Genomic DNA, 12,307 nt, shown 5'->3' on the forward strand with positions numbered 1-12,307 from the left:
GGCTAGCTAAAAGCTAAAACTAGCAACAGGGTTGGTAAAAGCTAAAAGTAGCAAAGACCAAACCAGAGCTGTTTGTTGAAGGTCTTAAAATGATGCTTTTCTGTTTGTCTTTAACTAAAATAACATTAAAAAAAGTATCACCACACAATAACCGAAGGTCACGGCTGAATCTGCTGAACGAGCTGAATGTTTTGATTTATAAATGGCTAAAATAGGACAAAGTCTGCAGCACTGAACCGCTCTACCACTTTAGAGTTGGTCGTGTGGACACGTCCGCAGATGTTTTTTAGGAATCGGTGAAAAGAAAGTCTGAGATTTATTCTTCTGTCCAACATCTGCTGGACGGATCACGTCCGTCTCCGAGGACAAATCTCAGGAAATGGTTCCGCCTCCTCTGCATTTGTCATTTTTCTTCTCCTCGGACTCGACCTGCCGTCGTTTGGAATGAGGCTTCCGCTCCGTGACGCCGTCACATCGTCTTCCAGGACGTCGGCGTGTTTTTGGCGTCAGGTGGTCACGGCTGGGAGGCGTCCGATGGGGAACACATGTTTTCTGCATCTCAGGTCAAGGAATCTGGCTGAAGGCCGGATCCCCCCTCTGACATAAAAACAGCCGAAGAAAAGTCATTTTTATTGTTGTCCTCCGAGGATTTCTGTGGAAAAATTAGTTTTACATCTTTTCTCTCCTGCAGCATCCCCTGTAAGGATTCAAGATGGCCGCCACAGCCAACTGATCCTAGCAAACACAGAAATGGATATAACCCAGTCAGTTTACCAGATATGAGCTAAAACTTGGTGTGGTAGTAACAGAGAGTGATCCATAACACGTTTGTTTAGCATTACCTGCTGGAGTTGATCCTCTTTGTCTGTTAGCAAAATATCTCATGAACCAAAGGATGGATTTTAACGAAACTTTCAGGAAATATTTATTGGATGTTCCTCTATAACGGTTTAATGTTTGGAGTCAATCCAATTCAAGATGGCCGCCACAGCCCATCAACTTTAGCAAACATAAAAATGGCTTCAATTCAGTCAGTTTTATAGCTGTTGGGCTAAAATTCCAGGTGGTAGTAGCTGAGACTTATTCAAACCTCATTTAATGATGAGATTATCAGAAAAGTTTCAAGTCCATAATTTTTAACCACGAGATTATTTTAGTTCAGAACTTTGGCTTAAAAGGCAGAGGGGGCTGTTGATTCTTTCCAGAAACGTTCGGCTCTTTAATTAAAAGGCCGTGAATCGAAACGAGCTGAAGGCAGCGTTTGTTTTTCGCCCTCAGCTTTGAGGGATTTCTGGCGTCGTACCTGCAGGTCACATGACTCTGGACCTTCACTCAGCAGGTTCTGCTGTCTCTAAAGAAACCAGGATTTGTACCGATTCGGTCTTTGTGTCGCGAGCGAGGGAAAACCTTTTAAAGGACAAACCATCCCAGCAGGAGAGGAGCAGCTCCTCCTGGGCGAGGAGGAGGAGTTCTGATGAAGGGGAAGGGGGGCATTGAGGAGCAGTCATGCAGGAGGAGGAAGCTGCAGGTTTTGTTCCTGCGGTGGGAAATCTCTGGTTGGCTGCTCCTGAACGCACACGCACACGCAGTGGTCGTATTGTTTCGCCTCACTTTGGTTTTCAGTCTTTTTAGTTTCTGTGTTTGCTGCTGATCTGAGATCAGCTGATCAGAAGTTAAAATCAGGTCCAGACCGAAGTTTCTGCCGTCGTGATTTTCAGGAATCGTTTGATCTTTGACGCAGCTCGGGACGAGAGCGCGCTCGTTGTCAAGTCCAGTCAGGACGTTTGAGCTGTTTTACCTGAAAACAATTAGAAAGGTGTTTTTAACGTTTACAACTCTTTATTTTAGGCTGGATTACAGAAAATATGGGATTGTTGTGGTTAGTTCCAACAAATAGTTCAGTGAAAACCTGTCTAACAGTTGAGTTGCGCCAAGTTAATCCTCCGGGTGTGGTTTTGGGTTGCCACGTCAGAATTCAAGATGGCCACCACCGTATCTAAACCGGCCACCCCGATCGTTTGAGGAATCTACGCTTTCTAGTTTTAATATTGCTTAAAAGTTTAGTTTCCTCAAATGATATGGTCCAAATGAAGCAACGTGCTAACTTCTGTTTTAGGGCGTGGCTGCATCAAGACGTTTTCAAAGGTCACCATCGAAAACTGGGTTGCCACATAAAAATCCAAGATGTCCACCACCATTATTCTGCCCTGCAGCACATTTTGAGGAAACTGATTTTGTAGTTTTTTTTGTTGGTTAAAAGTTGTTTCCTTAAACGATTGGGGTGGACAAAGATTAATCTTGAGGGCCAAGGCCACCGTTGGCCGCCCCCTGGCTCCTCCACTGCACCTGGTGGTTAAAATCCGTCCGCTCGCCAGGATCCGTCACTCTGCACCGCCTCAGACAAGCAAAATCAACTTTGTAAAGTAACTTGTAACTGAGAACATACTTGCACCTTCGAGTTCTTTTGCTGCCTCGCGCAGCCATCTTATTTATTTATGCAACCGTTTTAGATTTTTACCACAGAGTCCACGTGTTCTCGTCAGGAGAGCTGATGACGCGATGCATGAAGCTCACAGACCAACTCTGTGACTTTTATATTTAACTCCTCTGACGCTGGTTTCAGACGGTGACGCTTCATTAAACCCAAATCAGGTAAACTTTTATCTTGGACCGTCTTATCAGCAGCTGATGGGGCCCCGGCGCTGCCGTGTCCTCCCATCTGGAAGTGTTTGAAGGTCCATGTGTAACAGACAGGAAGACATTAAGGAGCAGGCCGGAGTTTTTAGCCCCGAGGCCTTCTCATGAAAACCCCCTCATCAGTGTCCCACAAACACATTCCTCCCCTCGGTTCTCAGCGAGGTTTTAAAACCTTTAAACTAAACCTGGTTCAGGTCCTTCAGTGCCAAATAAATAATTTGATGAAGCTCCTTTAAGTTCTTCTGCTTTCAGGAATGTGCCTGAGCTGCATCCTGACATCTTCAGACGAGCGAACTGCAGCGTTTCTCTCCCGCTCCGCCGTGGAGGAGCCGTAAACGTGCGCTGCCTGTGATTACAACAGAACATCTCTGTTAACATGCTCCGACTTGGATAATGTTCGTTTTCAAACCTCCAGACGTTCTCATTAGCTCCTCTGTGAGGCAGCCTGCTCATCCACCGGGTGACGCAGAGCTGTTTGAAGTTTGCCGCTGCAGGAATTATCCCTCGCCTTCGGATCGGACTCTAAAACTTTATTAACAGCAGACAGAAAACCACGACAGGAGAGGGTCACAGCTTTAAAACGCTTAAAAAGACGTAGCTAAAATCTGCAGGACTGTTGCACATTATCTGTGAAAATACTGAATTCATCAGAACTAAGTAGCTCAAGCTAAATGAAGCCAAACACTAGCTAAAAGAAGTAAAGGCCAGCTAGAAGCTAAAACTGGTAAAATGATAACTAGAAGTTCAAAGTAGCAAGATTTAGATAAAAGCAAGAAAAGGTCAGCTAAAAGCTGAAAATATGTAAGTAGCAAAAAGTTAACTCAAAGCTAAAGTAGCAAAAGACTTTCTAAAAGCTGAAGCAGCAAAGGGCTAGCTGAAGCTGAAGGTAGCAAAAGGCTAGGTAAAGCTAATGTTAGCAAAATGCTAGGTAAAGCTAAAGTAGCTAAAAGCTGGCTAAAGCTGAAGTATCAGTATTCTAGTTAAAAGCAGCTAGAAGCTAAAAACAGGAAAAGGTTAGGTAAAGCTGAAAGTAATAAAAGGCTAGGTAAACCTAATGTTAGCAAAATGCTAGCTAAAGCTGAAGTAGCAAAAGACTGGTTAAAATCAGCTAGAGGATAAAAGCAGGAAAAGGCAAGGTAAAACTGAAGCTAGGAAAAAGGGGGGCTAAAAGCTAAAACAGCAAAAAGTCAGCTAACAGCTGGAAATTGCAAAAGGCTAACTAAAAGCTAAAGTTGCAAAATGTGAGGTGAAGCTTAATGTAGCAAAAGACTTAAGAACAGCTAAAAGCAGCTTTGAAAAAAGCTGATGATGAAGTAGCTGAACTGAAGCTAAAAGCAGCAGAAGAAGCTAAAAAGTGGAGGCAGTTTGCCGAAGCAGATTTTGAAGAGAGTAAAGTTTTTGAAGAAATGTTAAATGCATTTTTTCATACATATAATTTAGCTTTTTATATTATTTAGAAATGGTGGGCCTGTGATCAGAAGATCGCCGGTTCAACTTCCCGTACTGACTACATCAAAATGTGGGTGGGAAAGGTGAAGCACCCACACCTGCCTCCACCCTCATTTGTCCCACTCTGGGCCCTTGACCCGCACCATCTGCTCCCCGGCACCCCAGCTGGCAGCTCTCTGCTCCACACACAGGGCGGTGGCAGCTCGGTGGTCTGGGTTGTGTCAGGAAGAACATCCGGCGTAGAAACAATCGCCAAGTCTTCGTGCGACTTAGTCCACAGGGGTGACCCCTGAAGGAGGAGCAGCCGAAAGAAAAATATATTTTTGAAAAGTATAAAGGTTTCATAAACCAAAAGTCACAACAGCCGTTGACTGAACGAGCTGAAGGTTTCAAGTTTTGTTGTAAAAGAACGCACGGAACAAAACAACTAAACGGCCGAATCAGCACTGACGCGGTTATAAACAAGCTGTTGACGCGGCTCGGAGCTTGACGGATGTTCTCTGCTGCGTACTTCATTAGCGGGCGTCTAATCCTGCCTCCTCTAGCTGCTCTTTAGCTGCACGTTGATTAAAGGTCAGCTGGGAGTTTAGTCCCACATCTGGAACTGCTCCGGCCCCTCCAAACAAACCGACGCGAGCAGAAATCTGCTCCGTGAACCTGGAAATACGTAAATGAAGGAGTTCCTGTTTAATCAGATCCCTCCATCTCTTCTTTCCACCTTCCTTTGCTTTTCCTTCCCCTGCAGGCTGACTGATTACATCTCCTGCATCCTCCTCCCTCACATCCTTTCCTTCCCTCCTCCCTCCTTCGCTTTGATTAATTGCAGTTTTAGTTAAGTGAGCCTGCAATTAGCTGTCTGATTACCACAGGAGCTCGATCTGAGTCTGTGTGGTTTGGGGATTCCCGGGGGAAACTCTGGGATGTTTGAGGCTTTTTGTTTTTCCTGTGTTTATAGTGTTGCAGCTCATGTTAAACCTGTTTATGTTTTCTGTAGAAAGCGAGTTAAACGAGTCACGTTGCACAAACGGCCCGTGCGTCCCATAACGACCGTTTGCCGTCTCCTCTCTGGTGTTTTGCAGCTTTTCTCCTCGGTGCGCCTCTGTCTCGTCGCGCCTCGGGCTGTGCAGGCACTCGGAGTTAACGTAATGATGATTGCTAGAAAGAAACACCTGGAAACAGGAAGAAAGAGAGCCCGGACTCTGCTGCGAAACATTAAAAGTTTGGCTTGCCTGCAGGTCTTAAAAGGTTCGATGTCAAAAGACTTAAAGGCTGTAAAGCGTCGTGAACAGGATTAATCTTGTTAAAAACCGTTAAACCTGTTACAAACCGCTAAGGTTGCAAAGATGCATTAAAATGTCCTTTCCTGGAGTCCGTTGTCGCTGTTGCATCAGGGATTTGTAGGAAACAGTCTTTTTAAGGGAATTAAATGCCGTTTTTCTTTTTAAAGTGCTGTTTGCTCTCATCTACCCTCTCAGACAGCGTGTGTCGTCGTAAACTTTCAGGAAACTGATAATTGGTGTGGGGGCAGGGGCTTCAGATGCTGTTTGTCCCTCCCAACAAACACTTGGGTTACGACAGACAACAGCAAGGCCCCTCGTTTAGTTGTATGAGGCTCCGAACACGTTGTCTGCAGCCGTAAATACAGTCTGGGGTTCACAGGAAGGAGCCTTGTTTGTTTCCCACGTTTACACGGTGACGTAGGCGCTGTAGTTTTTATGCCGGGAAACAAGGTGGCGCTGTGATTTTTAGATGACACTTTGGCGTAGAGGAAGAAAACTGTTGCATCCGAAATGGTAAATAGATTAACGTTTGTTTGGACCCAGGATGAGGTTGGGTTGATCCTACACAGTTAAAAGGAGTGATCAGCACAAACAGCACTCTCAGCTACTGTTGTTTATCTACTCGCGCAGCCTGAGGATTTCCTAAAACCTCCTCTCCGTGTCCTGGATTCAGATCGCGTTTGTTTCAGCGCTGTTGTCGTGTACACAAACGCAGCAGGATTCACTCAAAAATGGTGCCGTAAAGTCAGATTTTTGAAGTTTAAAGTTTTACATTAACACGATTCAGAGCCATTTGAGTTGAACTTTTTGGAGTTGTCCCGTTTTATACTTTAACAATATAAAAGAAATACAGGCAACTGGTGACTCCACAGTGCTCAGCGTCAAAGAGAAAATGGAAGATTGTGACTCTGAATGCTCCACAGAGTGCTAACGCCTTCACTTCACACATTCGGTGACTATAACGCGACGTGTCGCCGCTCAGACCGTCGTCCTCTGATAGAAACAGCTCTTCATGGTTGACCACGGCGGGTCCAAAAACAACCAGAACAAAGAGAAACTCGCCCGTACAACGCCCACTTACATGAATACAATGCAGACAAAATGAACATTTGTACTGAAACACTTATTAAATACTAGACCTGTCACGATAACAAATTTTGATGGGCGATTAATTGTCTCAGAAATTATTGCGATAAACGATAATATTGTTTGAAATTTGACAATAATTGGTAATTATTGTCAAATTTAAGAAGAAATGTTTAATTTGTTTAGTGTGTAGTACCTTTTTTGACCACCGGATGGCAGTATAAAACCAAACTGAAGGATGGATAGTGAGGGAGCGAGCAGCGTGTCTCTTTAAGAAAAACAGGAGGGAGGTCCCTTGACGTGACATGGGGTGTCTCTCTTCGATTCTCAAAATGGCGGATGCTCGGTGTGGTTTGAGCTCTTTAGCATTTTTCACACAAAGCTTTTAATAAAAAATCAGTAAACAAGTTCTCAGCTTCTTTTTGCGGAGAAAAACAACTTTTTACACGAAGGCACGAGTTTCTACCGTGAATTTTGGAGCTTCGACAAGACGAAGGTTTTTTTCCCGAGGTCGGCCTGTTAGCTTAGCTCGTAGCTTAGCCTCTCAGCGTAGTAGTAGAAAGAGAGATGTGATGAAACGATAAAGCCGATAAATGAAAACGAGGTAGATAATTTTCATTTATCGTGTGAATAATTAGTTTCTTGTTTATCGCGACAGGCCTAATAAATAGTTCATTTAAACTTTTAGCTGAAGAAAAAACCCAACAAGTTGTATCTTCTGAACATGGCATCGCAGCAGACCTTTTTATTTTTAGTTCATTATGTTCAGACTACTAAAAAAGACTCGTAGACGACCTCTGAAGGTGGAGAATGTTTTCAGTGTGTGTGTTTAGAAAGTCCAAATTAACTTTGTTCAATTGCAGGAAGCTGGAAATTATTGAAAACATTTTTAATTGACGGGTCTAAACCATCGTGATGTGAAGCTGGGACGTCTAAACTTCTTGAAATTCACAGCTCCTGAATACTTTGATTTATTTTGTTTTGTTTAAAAGTTTGATTTGCTGTCATCACAACCAAAAATAAACTACAAGCTTTTATTTTGGGAGGTGAACGTATTGTTTGCATTGTGAGATCCTAGAAAAGTAAAACCCTTCCTTAAAGATGTATTTGCTGCTGTAAAGCGATCGTGGAGAAACCTCTAAAACTCTAAATAAACCAGTCTACCCGATTAAATCTCTTTATTTATTTACGTTTTACCGTGTTGTTGGAAACGTTGTGTCCACATCAGCCTTAAGGAGAAGCTTTGTGCTTCACTGCAATAAATTTCTTCTTTTCCCCCCCTCAATAAAATTCTGCCTTTGATTTTAATTAACTTCCTCAGTTCGTGTTGCCAGCGGGACATCTGAGCACGCAGCGGTGTGTAAACCCCTAAAGGTCAAAGGTCAGCAGCAAACCGAAGGCGAAGTGTGTTGACGATGCGACGCGTTCCAGAAGAGTTTGTTTTTCTCCTGATTTTTCATTAAAAGTGCATCTTTTTAACGTTTGACTCGAGGCCTGAGGAATGCAGCTCTTCAACAAGCATCTTAGCTTTTGTGTAATTACACACACGTGTGCACGTGTTTGCATGTGTTGTTGTGTTGCAGCGGCTGCTAATGGGCAAACTGCAGCCGTAACGTGCGCTCACACACAGCTGGGTGTCTGTCTGATTTGTTTCAGGTGTGCAGTCTTGGTTTTTGCATGCGACCTCCAGTCTGACACCATTAACAAGCCTAACAGGAAAGTTGTGTGTGTGTGTGTGTGTGTGTGTGTGGCGGGCAGTGGGGGGGGGACTATGTGAGGCCTATAAAACTCAAGAGAGTCCAAAGTTAAGAAAGAAGCGGCACCTTAAAGATCTCGGAGAACATCAGATGTTCTGTCTGATTTTATAAAATAAGGCTTGTTAAGTTGAGCCGGGGTATGGAAGGCTGAACGTGCCAAAATAAGGTACGATTCCTGCTCGGTGGTCAGCGCCACGGTCTTGGCATCCTGAGGTTGTGGGTTCAAGCCCAAGTTGCGTCAGACAGGACATCTGGCGTAAATCAAATCGCCAAATCTGTCTTGTGAGTTCGCTCGCTGTGGCGACGTCGCCTTGAAGAAGGAGCAGCCGAAAGAATCTTACTTATGTGTGTGAATGAATTTAAATAGGATTTGATTTAAAATTACTGTTTAGTTCTGTAATTTGTTTTTGCATTATTCCTCTTTAATTTTGTCTCCTAATCATAATGAAAACACAATTTAATTCGGTGTTTCATTTAGTTTCCTCAAAGTTGATTAACTTTATTCTCACACAAATGACTCCAAGCGGCTGTAATCTTTAAACTTGCTTATAAAAGTTACGTTTTGCTCTTTGTTTTCAGGTGCAGTCTCTGGATGGCGCTCGCAGGCTGCCCGTCGCCTTCAGATCCGACAGTAAGTTTCTCTTTAAACCCGAACCGACCAGCCTTCTGTTGTGCGGGAACAGTTGAAACATACGTTTTTTTATTTGTCTGTTCAAAGGAAAGTCGATGTGCGTTTAGAGGAAAAACAAAGATAACAAAACTCGCTGGTTGTTTCTAGTTTTAGCTCACGTAGTGACAACACACAATAAAAATCTCCAGGAAGGCTGTTTCTTTAAACTCTTTCTGGTTACGTAACGATTTACTTCTACTAAATTACAACGGTGCACAGAAGCCTGGACTGCCCCCCCGTGGTGACTTTGTGCAGCCGAGGTTTTCAGTCAGAGAAGCTGTTATTTATTTATTTTTTATCTTTGTGCACATCACCAGGGGAGTGGTGGCGCAGAGGTTAGAGAAGGTGGGCCTGTGATCGGCTGAAATACGACTCGACCGTTCAGACTGAGGCTGCTTTGAAAAACATCAGATATGGATCCGATTTAGTGCCACAGATGGAAAAGATTTAAAAGATCTGATTTGTCAGGCGTCATAAACTTACTTCTAACCTACAAAGACCTCAACAACCTAGAGCCATGTTATATTACAGCTCTTATTGTTCCATATTTTCTTAACAGAGCACGTTGCTCTCAGACTGCAGGTTTACTCGTGATTTCTAGAGTTTCTAAAAGCAGAATGGGAGGAAGATCTTCCAGTTCTCAGGCTCCTCTCTTGTGGAACCAACTTCCAGTTTCTGTCTGTGAGGCTGACACATTGTCCAGTTTTAAGACTTTCCTTTTTGATAAATCCTATAGTTAGGGTTGGCTTGTTATGCTGCTATAGACTTAGACTACTGGAGGACAAATTGACCTCATTTCCTTAAATGATTTGCTAAAACTGAATAGTTTTCATTTGATACTATTTCTATCTTAACATGTAATTCTTGACCTGCCATTGTGTATCTGTTCCTCTCAAACCCAGCCGGTCGAAGCAGATGGCCGCTTGTCCTGAGCCTGGTTCTGCTGAAGGTTTCTTCCTCATGAGAGTTTTTCCTTTCCACTGTCGCCTTCATGCTTGCTCAACATGAGAGTTCTGTGATGGAGTTAAACTCAAAGCTGCTCCTTAGATAAATAATGTTAACTTAGAGCGCCTGGCCAAAAAAAAGTCACCACCAAAAAAAGGTCACACTAATATTTTGTTGGACCACCTTTATCTTGATCACATCATGCATTCGCTGTGTCATTGTTTCGATAAACTTCTGCAACGTCACAAGATCTATTTCCATCCAGTGTTGCATTAATTTTTCACCAAGATCTTGCATTGATGACCAGGCTCTAGGCATGATGTGTGCATCACTTCACCTGCCTCTCTTCTTACCCTGATGCTCCCATCACTCTGGAACAGGGTCAATCTGGACTCATCAGACCACATGACCTTCTTCCATTGCTCCACAGTCCGATCTTTATGCTCCCTAGCAAATTGAAGCCTTTTTTTCCAGTTAGCCTCACTGGTTAGTGGTTTCCTTAAGGCTACACAGCTGTTCAGTCTCAATCCCTTGAGTTCCTTCACATCGTGCGTGTGGAAATGTTCTTACTTTCACTATTAACCACAGCCCTGAGTGCTGCTGGTGTTTCTCTTCCATTTGATTTCACCAAACGTTTAAGTGATCGCCGATCACGATCATTCAGGATTTTTTTCCGGCCACATTTCTTCCTCGAAGACGACGGCTCCCCACTATCCTTCGAGTTTTTAATAATGCGTTGGACAGTTCTTAACCCAATTTTAGTAGTTTCTGCAATCTCCTTAGATGTTTCCGCAGCTTGATGCCGATGATTTGACCCTTCTCAAACAGACTGACATCTTTTCCATGACCACGCCATGTGTCTTTATGGTTGTTCAAGAAATGAGAAGCAACTCGTTGCACCAGTTGGGGTTAAATAACTTGTTGCAGCTGAAAGATAATCGCCCATGCAGTAATTATCCAATAGGAGGCTCGTACCTGTTTGATTAGTTAAATCCAGGTGGAGACTTTTTTTTTTTTTTTGGCCAGGCGCTGTATTTTTTTATGTACAGTAGTCCCTCGCTACTTTGCGCTTCATTTTTCACGGACTCGCTCTTTCGCGGTTTTTCTAAGTAAGATTGGACATGACACACAATTGGCTGACTGATGGATGAGCCGCACGACCGGCATAGAGTTTTTATTTAAAATAAGTTATTTTAAATTATTTATCACCTGCTGCACCTGGGTGCAGCCCACAGCTGCAGGAGAAGCTTCCGCCTTCAGCTTCTCCGCTCTGCAGCGCAGAAGTGGGCGTGGCAGAGAGCAGCCGAAGGCAGAGAGCTGAGATCATGACATGCTGTCCCCCTTAGCGCTTTTAGAGTTTAGAAAGTTGTTGGGGACATTGCAAGAGTGTGGGAAGGATTTAAAACACCTTAATATATACCTGTGTATAAATACTAAAATAAACTACTACTTACTACTTGTGTACATAATTTTGTTCCATCTCATGTACCACATGAGATGGTACTGACAATAACACCAAAGTCCATGCTCAATAATCCTGGTATAAAATCCAACAATGTTCAGTCAGGTCATCTGGACGGTTTCTTTTTTTGTGCTGAGACATTTCGGCCTCCATCCAGAAGGCTTCATCAGTCTGAGGAAACAACAAACTGTTGAGCATGGACTTTGGTGTTTTGAACCAGTTTGACATGACTGTCAACAAGGGAGAGGGCGGGCACCAGAGGAGAGGGCGTGCCCCAGTGGCCATCTTAGCACCAACATAACTGTTTTTTGTTTTTTTCCCACTTTGGAGTAAGCTGTTGGGGGAGAATCAGTTTTGTTTGGTGTTTCCTCAGACTGATGAAGCCTTCTGGATGGAAGGCGAAACGTCTCAGCACAAAAAAAGAAACTGTCCAGATAACCTGACTGAACATTGTTGGGTAATGACAATAAAGTTAACTTGAAGTACTGTATCCCTACTTCGCGTTTTTTTTACTTTTTGTGGGGGGACGTGGTCCCACACCCCCACGATAAACGAGACTACTGTATGTGAATGTTTCTGTTCAGTGACCCGAGACGGCTTCTGTTGTGACTTGACGCTTTTAAAATAAACTGAATTGAAATAAAGAAATCAGGTTTGGGCCATGTTTGCCTTCAGTAACGTTCAGTCTGCCGCCTGCAGAAGAGATTTTCTGTTTCAAACCTTCACTGTTGGTATTTGGTTACTGAGCAAGCAGAACTTTTAAATCGACTGTTTATGAAACACAAGAGTCAAATAGAGTCAAATAGAGTCAAATAGAGTCAGATAGAGTCTGATAGTCAGAGTCAAATTGAGTCACATAGGGTCAGATAGAGTCAGATAGAGTCAAATAGTCAGATAGAGTCAGATAGAGTTATATAGAGTCATATAGAGTTAGAAAGAGTCAGATAGAGTCAGATAGAGT

The 12,307-nt window shown here is 43.3% G+C and overlaps 2 protein-coding genes across 2 annotated transcripts in view; both read left to right on the forward strand.

Moving 5' to 3' along the window:
* The window catches only part of LOC119412013 (gastrula zinc finger protein XlCGF57.1-like), a 520,281-nt gene that overhangs the window by 278,481 nt on the left and 229,493 nt on the right, over positions 1-12,307 (forward strand). The window lies entirely within an intron of this gene.
* il17rd (interleukin 17 receptor D) overlaps positions 1,981-12,307 on the forward strand; it is a 32,464-nt gene continuing 22,137 nt past the window's right edge. Inside the window, exons 1-2 of the mRNA XM_037679054.1 lie at positions 1,981-2,016; positions 8,849-8,900. Of these exons, the coding sequence (XP_037534982.1) occupies positions 1,981-2,016; positions 8,849-8,900 (88 nt within the window). The remainder of the gene's footprint in view (positions 2,017-8,848; positions 8,901-12,307) is intronic.

Source organism: Nematolebias whitei, chromosome 7 (assembly GCF_014905685.2).
Source record: "Nematolebias whitei isolate Nwh7 chromosome 7, NemWhi1, whole genome shotgun sequence".
NCBI classification, from domain to species: domain Eukaryota; kingdom Metazoa; phylum Chordata; class Actinopteri; order Cyprinodontiformes; family Rivulidae; genus Nematolebias; species Nematolebias whitei.